The 23056-nt window shown below is 48.0% G+C and overlaps 2 protein-coding genes across 2 annotated transcripts; both read left to right on the top strand.

The window, feature by feature from the left end:
• Nucleotides 1–517: 517 nt before the first annotated feature.
• LOC109754244 (CBL-interacting protein kinase 19) lies at nt 518–4625 on the top strand. The gene is made up of 2 exons (XM_020313155.4): nt 518–2295; nt 4260–4625. The coding sequence occupies exon 1, from the start codon at nt 521–523 to the stop codon at nt 2285–2287; it is 1767 nt and encodes a 588-aa protein (XP_020168744.2). The 5' UTR covers nt 518–520; the 3' UTR covers nt 2288–2295; nt 4260–4625.
• Nucleotides 4626–9550: 4925 nt separating this feature from the next.
• Nucleotides 9551–11391, top strand: LOC109754254 (CBL-interacting protein kinase 30-like). Its single transcript, XM_020313165.4, has 2 exons — nt 9551–10258; nt 10358–11391. Exons 1-2 carry the CDS (start codon nt 9692–9694, stop codon nt 11222–11224), a joined length of 1434 nt encoding a protein of 477 aa, XP_020168754.1. The 5' UTR covers nt 9551–9691; the 3' UTR covers nt 11225–11391.
• The last annotated feature ends 11665 nt before the right edge of the window (nt 11392–23056 follow it).

The raw sequence follows: 23056 nt of genomic DNA, 5'->3' as shown, positions 1-23056 counted from the left end.
CTTGTCTTAAAATAGATCTTGGCGCGGCTTTACAAATAAAGCAACCACCACGTCTATACAAGTAATGCAAATGCAGTAAAGTTAATATAAGGTCGGCAGGACAAAAGCGTAAACAAACCCAAAAGTAAAGAAATACGACTCTTATTTGGAGAGAGAAGCTCGTGAGCAAATTGTAACACTGCTCGAGCCTTGAGAGTATGTTGTCAATTTCATCCCCACATGTGAATTGTGAGTGACTCCAGTGAAATAATAAAAATGCTGCTTATAATGCACTGCTCAAAGAGTTTGCCAAAATAAAATTACTACCCCTGGAGCTTTCTTCCTTTTGTGTGTGGCAAACTTATTTACAGCTGGTACACCGGCTCCCAATCCACCGTTTGCTTTGCTTGGCAACAGCCAGAGCTTTACGCAAAAAAATATAAAAAATGCTCGAAATAGGGCACAAAAGCTGTGCACGAAGAGACTCGAGCAACTGGGTGAAACAAACCCATAAGAAATAAAAATACAAAATTGCGAGGAGATGGGAAAAAATATCTGCCCTCCCAAGCCGAGAGCCCCCGCCCAACCATGCTCCACGGGGCAGAGCCATAGAGAAGATGGAGAGCAGAGCAAACGAGAAATAGTTTTCGCAGAGCCGTTAAGCTCACCTCCTTCGAGGCCGGCTGCTCCACCTCCACCTCCACCTAATCCCCATTCGCCTCGCCTCCCCGCCCACCGCCACCACCCGTCGATGGCGGCCATCAAGCCGCCGCCGCCTGACCGGCCGCCGCAGGCCGCGCGGCTGCCGTCCCCTTCCTCCTCCTCCTCGGCGGTGGCGGCGGCCAAGCGAGGCGCCACAGGCTCCCGCGGGCTGCTCATGGGGCGCTACGAGCTGGGCCGCGTCCTGGGCAAAGGCACCTTCGCCAAGGTGTACCACGCGCGGCACGTGCAGACCGGCGAGAGCGTGGCCATCAAGGTGCTCGACCGGGAGAAGGCCGTGCGGAGCGGCCTCGTCTCGCACATCAAGCGCGAGATCGCCGTGCTCCGCCGCGTGCGCCACCCCAACATCGTGCACCTCTTCGAGGTCATGGCCACCAAGACCAAGATCTACTTCGTCATGGAGCTCGTCCGCGGCGGCGAGCTCTTCTCCCGCGTCTCCAAGGGCCGCCTCAAGGAGGACATTGCGCGCCGCTACTTCCAGCACCTCATCTCCGCCGTCGGCTTCTGCCACACCCGCGGGGTCTTCCACCGGGACCTCAAGCCGGAGAACCTCCTCGTCGACGAGGCGGGCAACCTCAAGGTGTCCGACTTCGGCCTCTCCGCCGTCGCCGAGCCGTTCCAGCCAGAGGGTCTCCTCCACACCTTCTGCGGCACGCCGGCCTACGTCGCGCCCGAAGTCCTCGCCCGCCGTGGATACGAAGGCGCCAAGGCCGACATATGGTCCTGCGGTGTCATCCTCTTTGTTCTCATGGCCGGATACCTCCCTTTCCATGACCAGAACCTCATGGCCATGTACCGTAAGGTTTACAAGGGAGAGTTCCGATGTCCAAGGTGGTTCTCCAAGGACCTTACTAGCTTGATCATGCGTTTTCTTGACACAAACCCAAGCACCAGGATCACCTTGCCGGAGGTCATGGAGAGCCGGTGGTTCAAGAAAGGTTTCCGGCCAGTCAAGTTCTATATTGAAGATGACCAGCTGTACAACGTCATTGATGCCGAGAATGATATGCTCGACTTGGGTCTCCCTGACCCTCTTCCTCAACCATTGCTTCCTCCACCTTCATCTCCATCTCCGCAAGAAGTTGATGGAGATGACTCAGGGTCAGAATCCGACGCATCAGTCGTGTCCTGCCCTGCCACATCGTCATTTGAAGAGCGCCACAGGCTCCGCGGGCCACTCCCACGCCCCGCAAGCCTTAACGCGTTTGATATCATATCATTCTCAAGGGGATTCAACTTGTCGGGGCTGTTTGAGGAAAAAGGGGACGAGGTGAGATTCATCTCGAGTGAACCTATGTCGGGCATTATAACGAAATTAGAGGAGATCGCAAATGTGAAGAGCTTCGCGGTGCGGAAGAAGGATTGGCGGGTGAGCCTAGAGGGCACAAGGGAAGGGGTTAAGGGGCCACTAACAATCTGCGCGGAGATATTTGAACTCACACCCTCCCTTGTAGTAGTGGAGGTAAAAAAGAAGGCGGGGGATAAGGAAGAGTATGATGATTTCTGCAACAAGGAATTGAAGCCAGGAATGCAGCATCTTGTGCACCAGATGGCCCCAGTTCCAATTACACCTACCATTTCTGAGTAGGCCGAAAGGTACTAATTTTTCCTTGCTTTTTCTCTTGTGTTGGAGGTGTTTCTTTTGCTAACTTTGTCAATATATGTTTTCTTTTGCTAATTATGTTCTCCTAACAAATAATTGTAATTTTAACACAAGTAATTGGAAGATTTTAATCTGTAATCCGATGCAGTTTGATCTACTCACCTCATCCTTTGAAAACTGTCAACGATTGAAATCTCTACTACACAAAAGAAAGATCTGAAATAGTTTTTGATTTGATTGTTTGTAGTTCTAATCAACCTATTTTGTGGCTGTTGAAATGATTACAAATTGTTTCATTTGTTTCTTAAGCACACAATATTTGCTCGAGAGAGAGAGAGAATAGTTCTGCATGCATTTGACGCGGTGTTTTGGCTCCTAGGTGCATATGCACCCATTGTCTAAATACACATTTTAAAAAATTGAAAAATTTGGAACAAAAATCCCGCGGGTATATCCGGACATTCTACGTGCATGCACAAAGTTTCGGTGAAAAACGACGTTTTTTGTGGCTTGTGTAAAAAAGATGAAGAAATGCAAAATGAATAGTTGTAATGAAGCATCAGAATTTGTCTTTTTTACACAAGCCACAAAAAACCTCATTTTTCACCGAAAACTTTGTGCACGCACATAGAATGTCCAGATATACACGCGGGATTTTTGTTTGGAATTTTTCAACTTTTCAAAATGTGTATTTAGACAATGGATGCATATGCACCTAGGAGCCATTCCCAATTTCGGTGCATTTCTCTACAAAGCTTGTCGATTATACAACAGTGGTCCTTTTTCCAATGCATTTACCACCAATTTTCGTGGATGTATATTTTTCATTACGTGAAGTAGAGTGGAGAATCAGAGGGGTTGCTTGTACTCATTAAGGGTAGAAACACCTTTATTTTCACCTAAAGACCCGCGCTTCGCATGGTTTTGTGCTTTCATATTTACTTCTCAAGAGGAGAGGTGCTGGAACCACACTTCAATGGTTTTCGTTGTGTGCTACGTGTGTGTCTGTCTATGATCACAATAACTGGCTGATAAAAGGTCTGCTGCACTTTATCCACTTAATTTGGTGCAAACATAAAAAGATATGATTGCATCCTAGTTATGGAAATATCTAGCAAATATAATCAATTATATGGTACTCACTCGATCAGACGTTTTAGTTATTGTATTTCTCCCTTCTCTGTAATTGATGACAACATACCATGTTAGATCCTTATTAACCACTTGATATGATCCGGACGTTGGGTGCACAATTATGCACAAGCACATGGAGCACATTTTTATTTATTACCCCCCCCCCCCTCGTCCCATCCTAGTGCAGTGTCAAAAACGCTCTTATGTTATGGGACGGAGGGAGTAGTTCGACTACCCACTGCCCGACACTGTAAAAGCTACTCCTTCATTGTATCCAGCCTGGCAAAATTGATGGTATAGATCCATGACCTTACTCAGATAGAATTTAGAGAGCTTTCATACTCTGCGCCTATTATAGAGCTGCAGCTAACACCAGGGTGTTCCTGCAAGATTTGTTATTATTCTGGTCAACCTTCATTTGAGAAGCACTTCCGGAATTTGTAGGGACATCTTTGGTTTGAGCCAAGCCTAGCCTACCAAATATTTGGGTAGCTAAAATTTGGCAAATGCTGGCAAGAAAAATGAACCGGGGTTTTGGGTATGCCAAAAATTTGGCACCCATCTAAACAATTACCAAAAAATTGGTAGGGTGGTTTTAGACCACCAACCAAACACTACCCTTAGCATCCAAACGTCGAACCTGTGTTTGATTGCTTACCTGAAGGCTAATGGTGTTCTTATGGTATATTGTAGGGGCTTGAATTTTCGAATTTTGAGGTGAATGTGATGTGTTGAAGTATGTGAATTGCCCCATATAACATGCCCTAACTGATGTACTAGGAGACTACTGCCCTTTGATCATTCATTTCTTTGCTTGCTGCAGGCCTTCAAGGTAACAGGCGCCACCGCCCCTAGAGCTAACGGGGATAGGGGGAGCGACTCTCCAAGCTAGAAAGAAACTGGAGTCGGGTGCAACTGACAGGAGCAAGAGTTCTTGTAGTCTCGGGCACTGACGATGATGAGCGCGGTTACTTGGTTAACTCTGGAGAGCATACATAATGTTATCCGAGACGGGAGCTAGATTGTGGCTGTATATGGTGTCACCCTAGCTGCTGTTTAAATGTTTGTACTTTTCTCTACTTAATTTGCTGATGATGATTGTGTATGTACTCCCGCTGTTGGTTTATCAGCAGAACCGAATAATTTTGGGTAATCGTTAATTCAAGGACCAAACTGATTGAGGAATAAATTGGGTGCAACATGCATTGCATGCACCCTTTGGCCACCAGGCACATGCAGACGTGCTTGGATTCCGAATCTTGCATTTTGTGATCCGCATAATTGTAAGCAAAAGTCCAGATCCCTGCAATTGCCATGGAAATGGCACGAGGCATCGTCGTCGCTGCCGCGCACGTGAATGAGCACTGGGCGAGCAGCCTGGGCGCGGCGTAGGTGATGATGGATGGCCATGGCCTACCTCGGCAGGTCGGCACGCGTGGTCGACCGTCGGCTGCTTGGGCTGGGGCAGGGCGCGGGGGACAGGAGGGGCCGGCGTTTGGCCACGAAAGCGCCGTGTGCGGCCTGGAGTTGGCGGCCTGGGCCATGGTTGCGCATCATCTGCGGAGATAAAGATTTTGCATTATGCATCGTCGTGTCCCCATCGTATCTGCGCCCGTGTTCTTTTCCCTGGGTCCCACGACGAGCGCCGACAGCGACTGACGGAGAGGACAACATCGTTGGACGATGGGTGTCGACCATTAATACGATCGGCAAAATACTAGCAACTTATTTATTTATGGAATATTTGAAAAGACGTTTGATATATTCATGACCGTCGTGTTTGATGTATCTCAGCACTGAGAGTGAAAGCACATATCCCGGCGTGTGGGTATTATTGCCGTGGGTTTCCTGTGCAAGTTTATCTTTTCTTTGAAAGCAAATCACAAAAAGTTACACTTAGTGACCACTGGATCTGCTGATTTCAGCAGCGTAGTAGCATACGCGCATTTGAACTTTTTCTTTCAGTGGTTATTAAAAAAACAACAACTTTTCTTTCAGTGGCAACACATGAACTTCGCTTCAGAGAAAATATCAAGATGTACTGGTCAAGTGAATTTGTAAGGGCATCTTCAATAAGGGTAGTACCATGCCGTAGCCTTGTTAATCCACATTAGCGGAGTGATGAAACATTATTTTCATCTAGTCCTTAAATGAGTTCTCTCCCCATCCTTTTCACCTTTTCTCTATCCATGGTGGCTCTTTCTTCCCTTTTCCCTCGCACTTCCTCAACAAAGTGGCTACTTTTTCCATCTTAATTTATGGACACCAATAGTGCGCTGACGTTCCATGAAGGTACCCGAGCGAACGATCGTTCCCACAACAAGGTAGATATGAGCGAGCATATTCGTTCACTCGCAAATACCCCCCAACGCAACCCAAAAAGCGCGCGCCGCAGACCACTCGTCCTCTCCCTCTGCTTCTTCCCCTGCTCCAGCAAATGGATTAGCTGGCAAAAATCATGTGTGATTTGTCAGGGCTGGACACATACAATTTACCTATACAAAAGATTGATTGCCATTGGAAAAGGTGAAGATTAGCAGTGCAAAGATTTGCCATGACGTATTGTACAGACGCAAGAGCTCATATATACAATACGTGAATACACTCATATCTATGAACGTACACCCGCACGACATATCCCTATGAGCATCTTCAAAAGACTGTGCCGGCATATATCTTGAGATTTACAAAGTCATCGTAGGCGTACCGCCGGAAATCTAACCTTGGGTGCTAGGGATATCACTGTCCACCTAACAATCCAACCACAAATTGATACGCCTGTGCGTACTATGCTTGATGTATGATATTTGTACAACGCCCGGTCATGCATTCATCCCCACACCTTGCTATTCCAAAAAGAAAAATAAAAATATCATGTTTAACCATGCTATGTCGTTCGCTGCAAAGAAATGTCAAGATTCAAGAACATGAAAAAGAGAAGGACCGTGTAGGGCCTGCATGCATGCAGGAACCTGGTGCTGTCCAAATTCCGCATTCCAGCGCATGTACCACGTGTGTGGACAGTGGCATCATTTTATTTATCAGATACACTGTAGCAAATATTAAGTATGTGCGTGAGCAGGGAGAAATCCAGTGATACCACACCCTAAATGCTCCCATGATACCATTTCAAAAATTCAATTTTAAATGTTTCAAAAAATTCTAAAAAAACCATGAATGTTCACAAGGAATGAGTCTACATCCCCTAATTTTTTTAGCTTCAAATTCGAAATGTAGATTGAGAAACAAAAAAGACAAATTCAAATGTGAATAGTGTCAATTCTGCTTTTGTCCTTTTGTGACACATATTCATGCTAGATTTGTCATTTTTGTTTCTCAATGTGTATTTCAATTTGGATCTGACTTTTTTTAGGGGTTGTAGTTATATACCTGGTGAACATTCACAAAAAATTCAAATTGATTTTTGAAATTGGTATCATGGGAGCAATTTAGGTGTGCTATCACCTGATACTCTCCTGTGTGAGCAGTAACATTATTTTATCTATGAGGTGTTTGAACAGTTCCTACGTCTGTACAGTCTACAGTACAACACTGATAGCAAACATTTTTTATTTGGGCTCCCATCATGCACATTTTTTATTTGGGCTGATGTTGTAGCGGGTCACTCACCACCAACACAAACTTTAATAAATACTCCCTCCGTCCCAAAATAAGTGTCTCAAGCTTGTAATAAGCTTGAGACACTTATTTTGAGACGGAGGGAGTAGGAAGGAAAACATGACAATTTTTTGATAAATCTAAATCGGTTACACGAAAAATCTAGAATCTTTTGTATTACAAAAATCACGGCGAAATTAGAGAATGTTGTGATGGTCATATGGCATATGTAGAATTTTTTTACTCCGAAGCACAAAAAATTCAGTAAACAATATTTGTACTGATCCACATGGCAAATTTGGAAAATTAATTTCCATGAATGAAAGGCAATGTTGGGAAATTTTGTAAATGGTCACATGGATCTTTTTTAGAAAATTGAAATGACTAAATCATGCTAAATTTAGGAAAAAAATATGTAATTGTTAGATGGCACGTTCTGGAAATTTTTGCACTATAAACATGACAAGTTTTGGAAAATATGTAAAAATGGTTACATGACCAACTTAGAAATTATTGTGTCCTAAATCATGGAAAAAAGAGAGAATGTAGAGATGGTAACATGGAAAATGTATACTTTTTTTACTATGAAGCATGGAAAAACTTGAAAAATGATTGTACTGATAATGAAGAATAACCTATGAAGCATGGCAAATTTTGTACTCATTAATCATGACAACAACACAAAAAAACATGGCAAATTTTTGTGCTCTGAAATTCATGGCAATAACTTCCTTGTTGTGATTTATGATACCATCAATAAACAACAATGTAATTGCCATGAGTCAAAAACACACGTACATAATATTACTTGTTATGCAGAGATTTGCCATCGAATGTATTTTGACATCCTAGCCTATATAGTCATCAATGTATGTTGTCATCCTATCATATCATGTGAAAATTTGGCAACTATATAAATTCATGTCTTCTAGGAAAATCGACAACTACACAAAGTCCCTAAAGTTGTCATTTGAACATTAAAATAATTTCGAAATTTGTCATCTTATCGAAAAATAAATGTTTTGAATTTTCCATGTGGAGATTGCAACCATTCTTCAAAAGTTGCCATGTGTAGAAAACAAATTTTCTTAGAAGTTTTCAGACATCCAGGGTAGAACAGTCAACACCCACTACACTGACCCCCCCCCCCCCCCCCCCACCTAAAATTTGTGCCCTAGGTCGAAAAAGTAACCACTTTATGAGTAGCAAAATGATTTGTAGAAACATGGCAATATCAGAGGTGACTAGCATCACAAGCTGTTGGAATTAATCTAATCGGCACAACATCACAAGCAAGTCTATGGGATTGAGAGAAAGAGGGGAAGGATGAGAGATTGCATACCTCGGGCCTGCAGGTTGTCTTGTTGGGAGGAGCTCGGAGATGCTGCTGGATACCGATGTGACCAACAATCTACCTGCATCAACAAGCAACGACTCCCAGCTCGCTGTGTCGATGGTCGTGTTCTCCCTTGCGTCGCATGGTGACGAGAGAAGGAGTGGATTGGGATCCACCCGATGCGGCCTCCATCGTGCTGCCAACACAACAACCATCTTAGGAGGGTGAAGGTCGACTGTAGCCGAGGGCACGAAGCCGATGCGTTCTTCGAAAGTGCGGTAGTCGGGCGCGGTCTCGGAGGACGAGGTCTACGGTGGGCCGCAACCACATCCTGCATCCCCTCTTTCCCCGCTCCATGACGACAATGAAAAATGAGAATAAGGTCGTGAATGAGGTGATGGGAGGGTGAATTATAACCAGCATATTCGCGCCGTAGAACGATTTGCATTCGCTGATATGGCAATGGTTTTAGGATTCGTGCGCCTCATCCGACGGGCAGCACGGGGGCTACTTGAACTGAAGTGAGTTGAATAACATTGTTATAATTTATTAGCCCCCTTGTATTTTAGTCATGAACATAAATTTGACTAGTGAAATATGAGTTATACTCCCTCTGTTTTAAAATAAATGTCGTTGTTTTAGTTCAAAGTGTCGTGGTCTCAATTCATATTTAAACTAAAATGATAACATTTATTTAGGAACGGATGGAGTATTTAGCAAAAAAATATACCGTTAGAAACTTCTTTCGAATACAAATCCAATAGTATAATGTTTTCGACATATAACTTATATTTTGGTACCAAAATCTATTGTTAAAGGCTGACCCAAAACATGAGGGGGGCTAATAAACGGAGGAAGTACATTCTATTTAGGAGGTCGTTTAGCTTTGCAAGCATCAATTTTCTTTTCTCACTCTCTTGCTCCTCCACATTAGCTACACCTCTAAACTAAGTCAACCGCGCAATTGCGCGCTCCGAGCCAAACCGCAAGTATCATAATTATATATGTGCCTTAAAGTAGGCGTCTTTACATTATTTAGATTTAGTTGATAAACTAAGAACTTCTAAAATTAGCTAAAGGTGTTCCTCATTTGGTTCGCCTCCACCATCACTGGCCAATAATCACCTATCGGTTTGCAGCCACAGATCCCGTCAGAACATGCATATCAAACCCCAGCTACTCTTTCCGATGATCCTCCATCGCCTTGAGCGCTACGCGGGTGTAGATTCTCCGTCCGGCCGTTTGCCCAGCCGGAACCTCGCTGATGATCACTTGAAACAACACTCTTTCTCCCCATCGCCATGGCCATGGAGAAGAACCAAGATTCCAAAGTGATCATGGGCCGGTACAAGCTGGGCCGTCTTCTAGGCCGTGGCAGCTTTGCCAAGGTTTACAAGGCCCATAACATCTCCACCGGCGAGGTCGTGGCCATCAAGGTGTTCGACAAGGAGGCCGTGCACCGGTCCGGCACGGTGGAGCAGGTGAAGCGCGAGGTGGACGTGATGCGGCGGGTGCACCACCCAAACGTCGTCCGCCTCCACGAGGTGATGGCCACGCGCTCCAGGATCTACTTTGTCATGGAATACGCGAGCGGCGGCGAGCTCTTTGATCGCCTCGCCAAGAGCACGCGCTTCCCGGAGCCCGTCGCTCGCCGCTACTTTCAGCAGCTGGTCACGGCCGTGGAGTTCTGCCACAGCCGTGGCGTCTACCACCGTGACCTCAAGCCCGAGAACCTCCTCCTCGACGCGCACGGCAACCTTAAGGTCTCCGACTTCGGGCTCAGCGCGCTCGCGGACGGCGCCTCCCGCCATCGCGGTGACGCCCTCTTGCACACGACGTGCGGCACGCCGGCGTACGTCGCTCCCGAGGTTGAGAATATGTTCCACACGCACGCACGTGTTAACTAGCTTTTCCGTTTTTTCTTTGCGTCATTGACGATGCCCAGCCCAATGTGTGCATGTACGCAGGTGATCCTGAAGCGTGGCTATGACGGCGCAAAGGCGGACATCTGGTCGTGCGGCGTGATCCTCTTCGTGCTCCTGGCAGGCCGCCTCCCTTTCCACGACACCAACCTCGTGCTCCTGTACAAGAGGATCGCACGGAGCGACTACCAGTGCCCCGCATGGTTCTCCATCGACGCGCGCAAGCTCCTTGCCCGGCTGCTCGACCCGAACCCCAATACCCGGATCACCATCACCAACCTCATGGCCCGGACCTGGTTCCAGAAAGACTCCTGCCCCCTCAACGACAAGCCCCTCGACACGAGCGAAACGGCGGTGTTCCTCGGCAAGGAAGCCGGGGGACATCACGACGACGACCAACCGGAGGGCGCCACCCGGAAGAGGAAGAGATCCAAGGTGACCGCGTCGTCGCCAACCATCAGCGTGAGGCCATCGAGCATGAACGCCTTCGACATCATCTCGCGGTCGAGCGTGCTGGACCTGGCCAAGATGTTCGACGCGGAGCACAAGACGTCGGAGGCCCGGTTCTCCAGCAAGGAGACCACGACGGCGATCGTGTCCAAGCTGGGGAAGATCGCGGAGGCGGGGAGGTTCAGCTTTAAGCTCAACAAGGAGAAGGGGAGAGTGGAGCTGGAGGGGAGCCAGGACGGCCGGAAAAGGGCGCTGGCCCTGGAGGCGGAGATCTTCGAGGTGGCGCCGTCGGTGCACGTGGTGGAGATGAGGAAGACGGGCGGCGACTCGCTGGAGTTCCAGGACTTCTACAAGCAGGAGCTCAAGCCGTCGCTGGGCGATATCGTGTGGGCGTGGCAGGGAGGTGACTCGCCGCCACCAACGCTCACGCCGGCGGTGCCTAGGTCAAACACGAATTCCTGAGTTCATTCACCAACGCGCTTGGCATTTCAGGCATGCCTAGCCATGCGTGACCCTCTTGTGTAACTGATCTGGCCTCTGCCTTGATCAGACGATCGCCACGCCTCTGTCGGGGGTTTCGAAAACGTGAATCAGTACAGAACCGGAGCGCGCTTGCTCTTCTGTCACTACTATAGGAACCGTGGAGAAATTCCGCCTAATAATCGCTGGAAAAGAAAGGTATGGCCAGGTCGATTGAGATTTAACCAAGTCTAAGTCAAATGACGTAGTATATAAAAAGAAAAAAACTAAAATGAAAAATATTTACACGGATCTTCACGCAAGATCAAACAACTATAGCGCGTGAAACATAACCAAGTCTCTGTCAAGTGATGTAGTATATGAAAGAAAAAATAAGTTAAAAAGAAAATTTTATATGGATCTTCACGCAAGATCAAACAAATATAGCATCGCTGAAACACAACAGAGTCTCAGACTTAACAAAATATTGGAAAAAAATGGAGCAGCTAAGCTACGACTGCCTAATTTTTTTAGATATTCCTCGTCAGCTATCGGATTCCTCCCCGAGACCAACGGATTAACCCTAGTACGGAGCTAGCTTTGAGCAATGAGTTTTCATGATTTTTTATACTTTATAAGAAGGAATCACAACTTCACAATGGGTGTTGTTACTAGGGCTAGGGTTATAGCCATAGTTGCCCTATACATGTCTCCGCATTGCCTATATTGTTCTTCTTCCACGAACGCGACCTAAACGATTTTTACTCATCTCCACCCACATTCGGCCCAACCTTGTGTTGCCGTCACCCGCGTCCGGGGCGCACATCTATCACGGTCCGCCCTACTCTTCCCGCTGCCATAACCAGCCATCCCTCTATACCTGCCACGATCTTTGTCGCCGTCAACCTCCCCGCACCCCCGCACACAAACAATCAAACCTCTGACCCGACTCCACATGCAACGCCTGTGCCGTGACATCGCTGGCTCCAGCTAGCTGTCGGCTCGACATCACCGACGATCCCACACCTCGCTCTCACTCGTCGTGGCGTTCCTGTCTCGGTCTCTGGCCTACACACAAGTATCTTTTCGAGTGCTCGTTCAAGAACTATGATCTTTGGCTCTAGAAAGTGACGCGGAAAAAAGGAATGTGCCACTCAAAACTAATTTAGTCATTGAAACAAACAATACTTACTAATCTCAACGAGCACTCGAAATGGATGAAGACGCGGTGCTGAGCGAGCGCGAACAAGGCCCACAGATGTCAACGAGGCCTTGGCCAGGAGGTACCTGAAGCCGTCGCCGATGCGACAACAGACTCAAAGATGGAGGGGATCAGAGTGACTAGTTCGAATGGGCGTGCGGGCTCACTAGTGAAAACATGCTGCTCGGAGAGATTTAGAGGGATTACCAGAGCGGCGGAGGACGACTAAGGGGCCGGCTTGACAGAGCGGGGCGGCGAGGCATGCGCAACAACCGCAACGGCGACCACCGCGTACCACTGCTAAGATTCTGGAGAGAACAACGGCGGCCACGACCCGCTGCACATTCCGCAACAACTGCTATTTTTTGCCGCACTGTTGCTATGCAACAAGCACATGCAAAAGTGGGGCTGCTCGCGGCACTGCTGCGAAGCAGGTGCCCGAGGTGGCTATCGCTCCCCACTACTGCTGCAGTGCAACACCAAGAGGTAGGCCTGAGGCGGAAGCCACTCCCCGTCGGTGCTGCAATGCAACACAAAGATGCAATTGCTAGAGGCGGCCCCGCTTGCCGCTGTGCTGCAACACAGCAGGAAGAAGAAGGCCGGAGGAGGCCGCCGCTCAACGTCAGCATTGCAACACAACATGAAGAGGGAGGCCTGAGGTGGAGCGACACCCCGTCAGTGCTGGAACATAACTGACGGCGTCGCCGCTCGCTGCCGGTGCTGCAACACAATAGACAAGCGAGATAGGGCCGCGACACTGCAGGGAGCCACCTGGTGCTATGATACGTCTCCAACGCATCTATAATTATTTATTATTCCATGCTATTATATTACCTGTTTTGGATGTTTTATATGCATTAATATGCTATTTTATATTATTTTTGGGACTAACCTATTAACCTAGAGCCCAGTGCCAGTTTTTGTTTTTTCCTTGTTTTTGAGTTTTATAGAAAAGGAATAACAAACGGAGTCCAAACGGAATAAAACTTTCGCGATGATTTTTCTTGGACCAGAAGACATCCACGGAACTTGGACAGGGGGTCAGAAGATGACCGAGGAGGCCACAAGCCTCCTAGGCGCGCCCGGGGGGGGGGGGCCCTGAGGGCTTGTGGGCCCCTCGGGTGTCCTCCAACCCTAATTCTTGCTCCATAAATACCCAAATATCCCCAACCACTAGAAGCGTCCACCAAAATGCTTTTCCGCCGGCGCAAGCCTCTATTCCCGTGAGATCCCATCTTGGGGCCTTTTCCAGCACCCTGCCGGAGGGGGATTCGATCACGGAGGGCATCTACATCAACCTTGCTGCCCTTCCGATGAAGCGTGAGTAGTTTACCACAGACCTACGGGTCCATAGCTAGTAGCTAGATGGCTTCTTCTCTCTCTATGATCTTCAATACCATGTTCTCCTCGATGTTCTTGGAGTTCTATCCGATGTAATATTCTTTTACGGTGTGTTTGTCGAGATCCGATGAATTGTGGATTTATGATCAGATTATCCATGAATATTATTCGAGTCTTTTCCGAACTCTTTTATGCAGGATCAAATATCTCTATGTTTCTCTTCGAATTATCGGTTTGGTTTGGACAACTAGATTGGTTTTTCTTGCAATGAGAGAGGTGCTTAGTTTTGAGTTCAATCTTGCGGTGTCCTCACCCAGTGACATAGTAGGGGTAGCAAGGCATGTATTGTATTGTTGCCATCAAGGGTAAAAAGATGGGGTTTTCATCATATTGCTTGAGTTTATCCCTCTACAAAAATGTCATCTTACTTAAGGTGTTACTCCATTCTTATGAATTTAATACTCTAGATGCATGCTGGATAGTGGTCGATGTGTGGAGTAATAGTAGTAGATGCAGGCAAGTGTCGGTCTACTTGACACGGACGTGATGCCCATATTCATGATCATTGCCTTGGATATTGTCATAACTTTGCGCTTTTCTATCAATTGCTCGACAGTAATTTGTTTACCCACCATATGTTTTCTTTCAAGAGAGAAGCCTCTAGTGAAACCTATGGCCCCCGGGTCTATTTTCCATCATATATTTTCAGATCTATAAACCAAAAAACCAAAAATACTTTGCTGCAATTTATTTAGATTTATTTTAGTTTGCCTTTTTATTTATCTTTTATACCTATCTCTATTAGATCTCACTCTTGTTCGAGACTGTGAAGGGATTGACAACCCCTTTTTCGTGTTGAGTGCAATAGTTTGTTAGTTTGTGCAAGTGCATAGATTGGAGGCTTGCTTGTGCCTCCTACTGGATTGATACCTTGGTTCTTAACTGAGGGAAATACTTATCTCTACTTTGTTGCATCACCCTTTCCTCTTCAAGGGAAAAGTCAACGCAAGCTCAAAAATTACATCCCTGATACGTCTCCAACGTATCTATAATTTTTAATTGTTCCATGCTGTTATATTATCATTCTTGGATGTTTTACAATCATTTTATAGCAACTTTATATCATATTTTGGGACTAACCTATTGACATAGTGCCCAGTGCCAGTTGCTATTTTTGCTTGTTTTTTACTTTGCAGAAAATCAATACCAAACGGAGTCCAAACGCAGCTAAACTTTTTGGAGAATTTTGTGGACCAGAAGACACAAGATGGGCCGAAGAAGTACCAGAGGGGTGCCTCGAGGGGGGAACAACCCAGCTGGGCGCGCCTGGGGGCCCAGGCGCGCCCTGGTGGGTTGTACCCACCTTGGCCGCCTCCCGCACCGCCTCTTTTCTCTGCAAATACCCCGAAAATCCAAAACCCCTAGGGGTGTCGACGAAACACAATTCTAGCCGCTGCAAGTTTCAGAAACCACAGATCCAATCTAGACATTATCACGGAGGGGTTCATCATCCTCATTGGTGCCTCTCCGATGATGCGTGAGTAGTTCATTGTAGACCTACAGGTCCGTAGTTAGTATCTAGATGGCTTCCTCTCTCTCTCTCTCTCTCTCTCTCTCTCTCTCTTGATTATCAATACAATAGTCTCTTGAAGGTCTATTTGATGTAACTCTTTTTGCGTTGTGTTTGTTGGGATCCGATGAACTCTGAGTTTATGATCAGATCTATTTTCTCCATGAAAGTTATTTGAGTTTTGATCTCTTATATGCATGATTGCTTATAGCCTCGTTTTCTTCTTCGAATCTTTGGTTTAGTTAGGCCAACTGAAGGGAAAATGCCCTAGAGGCAATAGTAAAGTTGTTATTTATATTTCCTTATATCATGATAAATGTTGGGGATATTACCACTGGGCGTAAACCGGCCAGGAGAGGCCGGGTTAACCCCATAAGTAGTTCATCTGTATCTGAAGTCCATGAAGACAGACGGTGATGCTTCATGAAGGCCCAGGGCCCAAAGCCGGTTTAAGGCCTGTAGACATAAACCGGCATTGACATGTAAACTTGTGTTGTAAGATAGAAGTAGCAGAGATCGAGTCGGACACGATTATGAGACGGCCTCGGGATTCTGTAAACCGGCGGGCGTCAACCCATGTATATAAGGGGACGACCCGGCGGCGGTTCAGGGACAACAGACAACCACTCGAGACTCAGGAAAAGCGTATTCGCTCCCTGGTCATCGAAACCCCATCAATTCCATCACAACTAGACGTAGGCTTTTACCTTCATCGTAAGGGGCCGAACTAGTATAAAACTCTCTTGCGTCCCTTGTCCGCTTTAACCCCTTTAAGCTAACCCGTAGCGATGGCTCCACGACTAAGTCCTTTCTCTAGGACATCTGCCGTGACAAAACCACGACAGTTGGCGCCCACCGTGGGGCTATCGTACGATGGTTTCAAGTTCTTGGAGGGCAACTTCGAAGGACTCAAGGGTTACGCTGTGGGCCGGATGACCAAGAGTCGTCGCGGCAAGCTCAACATCGACGATGCAGGCTGGGGCCCTGAGGCCGGCTCAATCGAGTACGGGTACCGGGTCCCCTTTGGTGGCATACATGTTTTCATTAGCAAGATCGGCGAACCGGGCCCTGAGCCGGACGTCTGCACCGACCTCGTCGAAACGGCTCAGCGTGCGAGATCTGCCCGGGTCAGGCCTGTCATGAAGCGTGCCTTCATGGGAGTTATCCATGGAGGGGAATATGAGGATAGATCGGAATCTGGTGGTGAGACCGTCGTTTATTCCGGTGACGAGTCATCGACCGGAGAGACCGAGTCGTTATATCAGTTACAAGATGGCCGGATTAGGGGCTATTCCGATGGCAACAGTATTCCGGACCCCTTTGATCTGCCAAACCGGGTTGCGATCTTCATGGCCGGCACGCATCCGGCGCTCCACTCTTCGACCGCAGCGGCGATGATTTCCGGATCGGCAGCGGCAGCACCGGCCGGGGCAGGAGGCCCTGTGCGACTACCAGTTCAGGTTCTATCTGATTTGTTTGACGCGTTGGCAACACTGATGGCGGAGGTTAACCCGGCGGATCAGGATGCACACAATGCGGAAATCGCGAAAGTGAAAAATCAGATCACCCAGGCCAAAGCCGACTTAGCAACTGAGGATACCAGGATAGCCGCGGAGTGGGCCGCTTTGGATGCACAAGCTTACTGGATTATGCTGGATCAGAGTGCGTCGAACGAAGTCCTGAAGAGGAGGCACCGATCTCGCTTGCCGCCGGTTTATGACGCTAGAAATCTTTTTAACACCCCAGGAGCGGGGACCAGTAATCCGCCGGTGGTAAACCGGGCGGAGGCACCGGGGGCAGGGGCGCCGGTTCAGCCACGTTTGGTGGATCCGCCTCGTCAGAACAACATTGTGGCACCGCATGTCCCCACACCACCGGGTCATTATTCTAACCCGATGGACAACATTGTCGCTGCCGCTTCACGGGTGGTGGCCATCCCGATCGAAGGCGATTCTCCAGCGGCGGTCGAGACGCGTCGGGTTAAGGAGCTTCTTCAAACAGCCTTGGTTCAATAGGAGGCTTATTCATATAGTCACGATCGGATTCATTCCACTCCCCGTCCAAGCCGGAGTTACAACAGGCGTATGGATGAACCGGCAGTGTCAAGCAATGCGCGGAACCGTGATCCGCCCCGTGGCAATAACCCGGCGGGTGGTGCTGGTAATGCTCAGGAAGTGGTGGACCGGGCTCGGGCATGCAGAGAAGCCGAGTTAGCGGCGCAACATGAAGCTCGTCAGCTTACTCCGGTTCGTCCAACCACATCGGTGGAACCAGGAGTTACCTCTAGTTCTTTGGGAGTGCCATGTCTTGTCTCAGCATTGCGCAATGTGCGCCTGCCCAAGGATTTCAAGGGACTGCGCAAGCTGACGAATTACACCACCGATTTATCCCCTGAAACATGGGTCGAAAGTTATGAGATGGCCATGGAGATGTTGGATGTGGATGATGCGGCATGTGCGAAATACTTCACCATGATGCTAGAAGGGACAACCCGCACTTGGTTAAAGAGCTTACCGGTTAATTCTATCAGGTCATGGGCCGAGTTGAGAGCCCGGTTTATTCAGAATTTCAAGGATACATGCAAGCAGCCCATGTCAATTGTGGACTTAGCTGCCTGTGTCCAGGAGGAAGGAGAGTCAACAACCCATTGGGTGCGCCGGGTTTCGGAGATTTCGCATTCATCAGAGCGCATCAACATTGACACCGCAGTTTTAACATTGGAAGGCAATTGCTGGTTTGAACCCCTGAAGTTGAAGTTGGGACGGCTCAAACGTCATTGTAATGACATGGGAACCGTCATGGCTGCACTGGTGAAGTATGCCGACTCTGATAGTACCAAGATCCCGAGTCTGACGATGATAAGACAGGGAAGGGAAAGAAGAGCGGCAACACTAAGGGGCAGCACCACAACCCGGCGGGTCATGGAAACGGCGGCAAGCGTAAGGCGGACCATGGTTTAGACTTTGTGGCTAATACTAATACACACGACAAGGGCCAGCGGCGTAAGGGTAAACCGCCCCAGCGCGGTGGAAGGTCAAATCCTAATCCGGACCGTTTGTCTTATCTGTTGAACCAGCCCTGTCCAAAGCATGGGACGAAGGAGGAACCGTCCACGGACCTCTGGAAAGATTGTTACATCATGCAAGAGTTCAAAAATTCTGATTCTTTCCGGTATGATCATGGACCAGGAGGCGGTTCGGGCCCCGGGTCCCATGGGCCGGGTTATGGTGGAGGAAATTCCGGTTCAGGCTTCCACGGTAATCAGGGTGGACATAACAATCAAAGTGATCAGGGTAATCAAGGTGGCTATAATCATCAGGGCAATCAGCAGCAGCAGCAGTCGGGTTACCAGAGCAACCCGAAGCAGTTGAATAGCGGACAGTATCATGTCTTCACCACTAGCTTGGACAAGCGCGATCAGAAGCTTCATAAAAGGGTGGTGAATGCCGTTGAACCGGCGGTGCCCCGTTATTTGCGCTGGTCCAAGCAGCCGATTGTGTGGAGTAGAGAAGATCATCCACCCCAGGTTGACAATCCGGGTCATCTGGCTTTGGTGGTGGCACCTCAGGTGGGAGGTTATAAGTTCACTAAGGTACTCATGGATGGAGGGAGTAGTATCAATATCCTTTATTGTGAAACTTTCCGTCGCATGGGGTTAACAGATAAAAATCTTAAACCGTCCAATACGGTGTTCCATGGTGTAGTGCCTGGTAAGTCGGCATATCCTGTTGGTAAGATAGCTCTGGAGGTGGCTTTTGGAGATGAGCATGACTCGAGATCAGAAACCTTGACCTTTGAAGTGGTGAAAATCAGAAGCCCGTATCATGCCCTATTTGGACGGCCAGCTTATGCTAAGTTTATGGCACAGCCTTGTTATGTCTATCTGCAGCTCAAGATGCCGGGTCACAAGGGAACTATAACCATGCATGGGAGCCGCAAGATTGCTCTGGAGTGTGAAGAAGGTGATGCGGCTTATGCTTAGTCGGTTTGTGCAACAGAAGAGTTGAAGTTTTACAAGGACAATGTTGATCCGGCAGATATGACTTCATTGAAGAAACCAACTACAAAGCATGATCCGGCCCTGAAGTTTAAATTGGCTGATGAGACTAAGCTTGTTGACTTCGTGCCTGGCGATTCATCCAAGCAGTTTAGCATCAGCGCTAACTTGGATCCGAAATAGGAAAGCGCGCTCATCGAGTTCATCCGTGAGAATCGGGACATCTTTGCATGGAAGCCTTCCGATATGCCAGGTGTATCGAGAGAACTCGCTGAGCACACTCTCAATGTTGATCCCAAGTATAAACCGGTCAAGCAATTTCTCTGCCGGTTCAATGAAGAAAGACGCAAAGCTATTGGAGAAGAAGTAGCCAGGCTCTTGGCGGCTGGATTTATCGTTGAAGTATTCCATCCTGAGTGGTTGGCTAATCCGGTGCTGGTCCTCAAGAAGAATGGCACTTGGCATATGTGTGTGGACTACACAGATCTCAACAAAGCTTGTCTAGCAGATCCTTTGCCCGTCCCCGTATTGATCAAATTATTGATGCTACGGCGGGTTGTGAGCGTTTAAGCTTTTTGGATGCATACTCTGGTTATCATCAAATCAAAATGGCAGTTAAGGACCAGGAGAAGACAGCCTTCATAACTCCCTTTGGAGCCTTCTTCTATGTGTCCATGCCCTTTGGGCTCAAGAGTGCCCAGGCGACTTATCAACGGTGTGTGCAGAATTGTCTGCATAAACAGATCGGCTGCAATGTTCATGCCTATGTGGATGATATTGTGGTAAAATCAAAGAAGAAGGAGACATTGATTGATGACTTGAAGGAAACTTTTGATAACCTAAGGGTTTATAAAATGATGCTTAATCCGGCCAAGTGTGTCTTTGGTGTACCTGCAGGCAAGCTCTTGGGCTTTTTGGTGTCTAACAGGGGCATTGAAGCTAATCCGGAAAAGATCAAGGCCATCACCTCCTTGGCTAAACCAAAATGTATCAATGATGTTCAACGCCTGGCAGGCCGGATTGTCGCGTTGAGCCGGTTTGTCAGTCGCCTTGGCGAGAAGGCCATCCATTTATATCAAATGCTGAAGAAAACAGATAACTTCGTCTGGAGTGACGCCGCTAATGAAGCATTTGAGGACTTAAAGCGGCAGCTGGCTAATCCGCCGATTCTCGCTGATCCAGTGGACAAAGAACCATTGTTGCTATATGTGGCAGCTAATGCTCGGGCTGTTAGTGTGGCTATTGTGGTGGAGTGCAAGGAGGCAGGAAAGGAATATCCGGTTCAGCGGCCGGTTTACTATATCAGTGAGGTACTTATTGAGTCCAAGCAGAGGTACCCGCATTGGCAAAAATTGGTGTATGGGGTTTTCATGGCAAGCCGGAAGATTAAGCAGTATTTCCAAGGTCATCCCATCACGGTGGTCAACTCTGCTCCTTTGGGGATATAATCCAGAACAGGGAAGCAACTGGTCGGATTGCTAAGTGGGCTATCGAGCTCGGGCCTCACGGGTTTAAATACATACCCCGAACGGCGATCAAATCTCAGGCACTTGTGGATTTCATCAATGACTGGACAGAATTACAAGCGCCAGAGGAGAAACCGGATCACACTTATTGGACTATTCATTTTGATGGGTTCAGGCAATTGGAGGGCTCGGGGGCTGGAGTCGTATTAACTTCCCCACGAGGTGATAAGTTTTGTTATGTTCTCCGTTTAATGTTCCCTTGCACTAATAATGCAGCTGAATATGATGCTTTACTCCATGGTCTTCGGATGGCTAAGGAGATGAACCTCAGCTGAGTTAAGTGCTTCGGTGACTCGGATCTGGTGGCTCAACAAGTGTCCGACACTTGGGATTCCAAGGACCCACTAATGGCAGCATATCGTCGTGAGGTGGATATTGTTGCAGGTCACTTTAAAGGTTATCAGGTGGATCATGTAGACCGGCGGAAGAATGAAGCGGCAGACGCTTTAAGCCGCCTGGGTTCCCAACGTAAACCGGTCCCACCTAATGTCTTCCTGGATGTTTTGCATAATCCGTCCGTCAAGCTCCCTGGTGAAGAGGATTTGGCTGTTCCTGATCCGGAGGCTCAGTTGGTGGCGGCTCTTCATGTTATCCCGGATTGGACGGTTCCATATCTGGCGTATATGAACCGGGGCGAGTTACCAGAGGATGAAACCTTGGCCAGGCGGATAACCCGGCGGTCCAAGTCCATGACTATTATCAATGGAGAGTTACATCATTGCAGTGTGACAGGGGCATTTCAACTATGTGTGTCTCCTGAGGAAGGCCGTGAAATTTTGCATGAGATCCATGAAGGAGATTGTGGTCACCACGCCGGTTCAAAATCTTTGGTGGCCAAGGCGTTTCGTCACAGTTTCTATTGGTTGACAGCTCATGCTGATGCCGAGGACTTGGTCAAAAGATGTGATGGCTGTCAGAAATTCTCAAGGCGCGCTCATGTACCGGCTCAAGAATTGAGGATGATTCCAATCACCTGGCCGTTTGCAACTTGGGGGCTGGATATGGTTGGGCCTTTCAAGAGGTCCAAGGACAAGAAGACCCACCTTTTGGTGGCGGTTGATAAGTTCACGAAGTGGGTGGAGACAGAGCTAGTTAGTAAGTGTGACGCAGCCACAATGGTTCAATTCATCAAAAAGGTGATCTTCCGGTTTGGCTTTCCACACAGCATTATAACAGACAATGGTACCAATCTGTCAAAGGGTGCCATGAAGGAGTTCTGTCAATGTGAGCACATCCGGCTTGACGTGTCATCAGTGGCTCACCCCCAGTCCAATGGTCAAGTGGAGAGGGCCAATCAAGAGATCTTGAGAGGCATCAAACCCCGGCTTATGGTTCCTTTGCAACGGACGCCGGGTTGTTGGGTTGAGGAGCTACCTTCAGTGTTATGGAGCATCAACACCACACCCAACAGATCGACATGATACACACCGTTCTTCATGGTTTATGGAGCGGAAGCGGTTCTTCCTAGTGACATCCGTCATGACTCACCTCGTGTAGCAGCATACGTTGAAGCTGACAACGAGAAAGCACGGCAGGAAGCTCTTGACCTGTTAGATGAGGAGCGTGACATGGCGGCAGCCCGTTCGGCGATTTATCAGCAAGATCTGTGTCGTTATCATAGCCGCCGGGTTAGAACCAGAACCTTTCAGGAAGGAGATTTGGTGCTTCGACTCATCCAGGATCAGACGGATATGCACAAGCTATCCCCCCCTTGGGAAGGACCTTTTGTGGTCAGCAAGAATCTGCACAACGGGTCATACTACCTAATCGATGTTCGAGAGCGCAAAGACTCAAGTAAATCGGAGGAGGAGACCAACCAGCCGTGGAATATTGCTCATCTTCGGCCCTACTATACTTGAGCTATAGGCTCTGCTTATGAACATATTATGACATTGTATATATTATGATCAATATAATAAACCGAAACCTCAGCTAAAGCGGGGTATCTGTTGTTTTCTTACATCATGTGTGGTTACATGGAGCTTACAAAGCGGCGTCCAGTTTACCCCTTGATTTAGCTTCTCAAAGCTTGATATTAGATCACTTGGGGGCTTGGTCGTATCCGAACCATAGCTACACCTCTTGATTGGCGCAATGCCACAGCATCACTTGGGGGCTTGGTCGAACCCGAACCATAGCTACACCTCTTGATCGGCGTAATGCCACAACATCACTTGGGGGCTTGGTCGAACCCGAACCA

Source organism: Aegilops tauschii, chromosome 3 (assembly GCF_002575655.3).
Source record: "Aegilops tauschii subsp. strangulata cultivar AL8/78 chromosome 3, Aet v6.0, whole genome shotgun sequence".
Lineage (NCBI taxonomy): Eukaryota > Viridiplantae > Streptophyta > Magnoliopsida > Poales > Poaceae > Aegilops > Aegilops tauschii.
The sequence above is the reverse complement of the archived record's forward strand: the minus strand, read 5'-3'. Positions and strand labels throughout refer to the sequence as shown.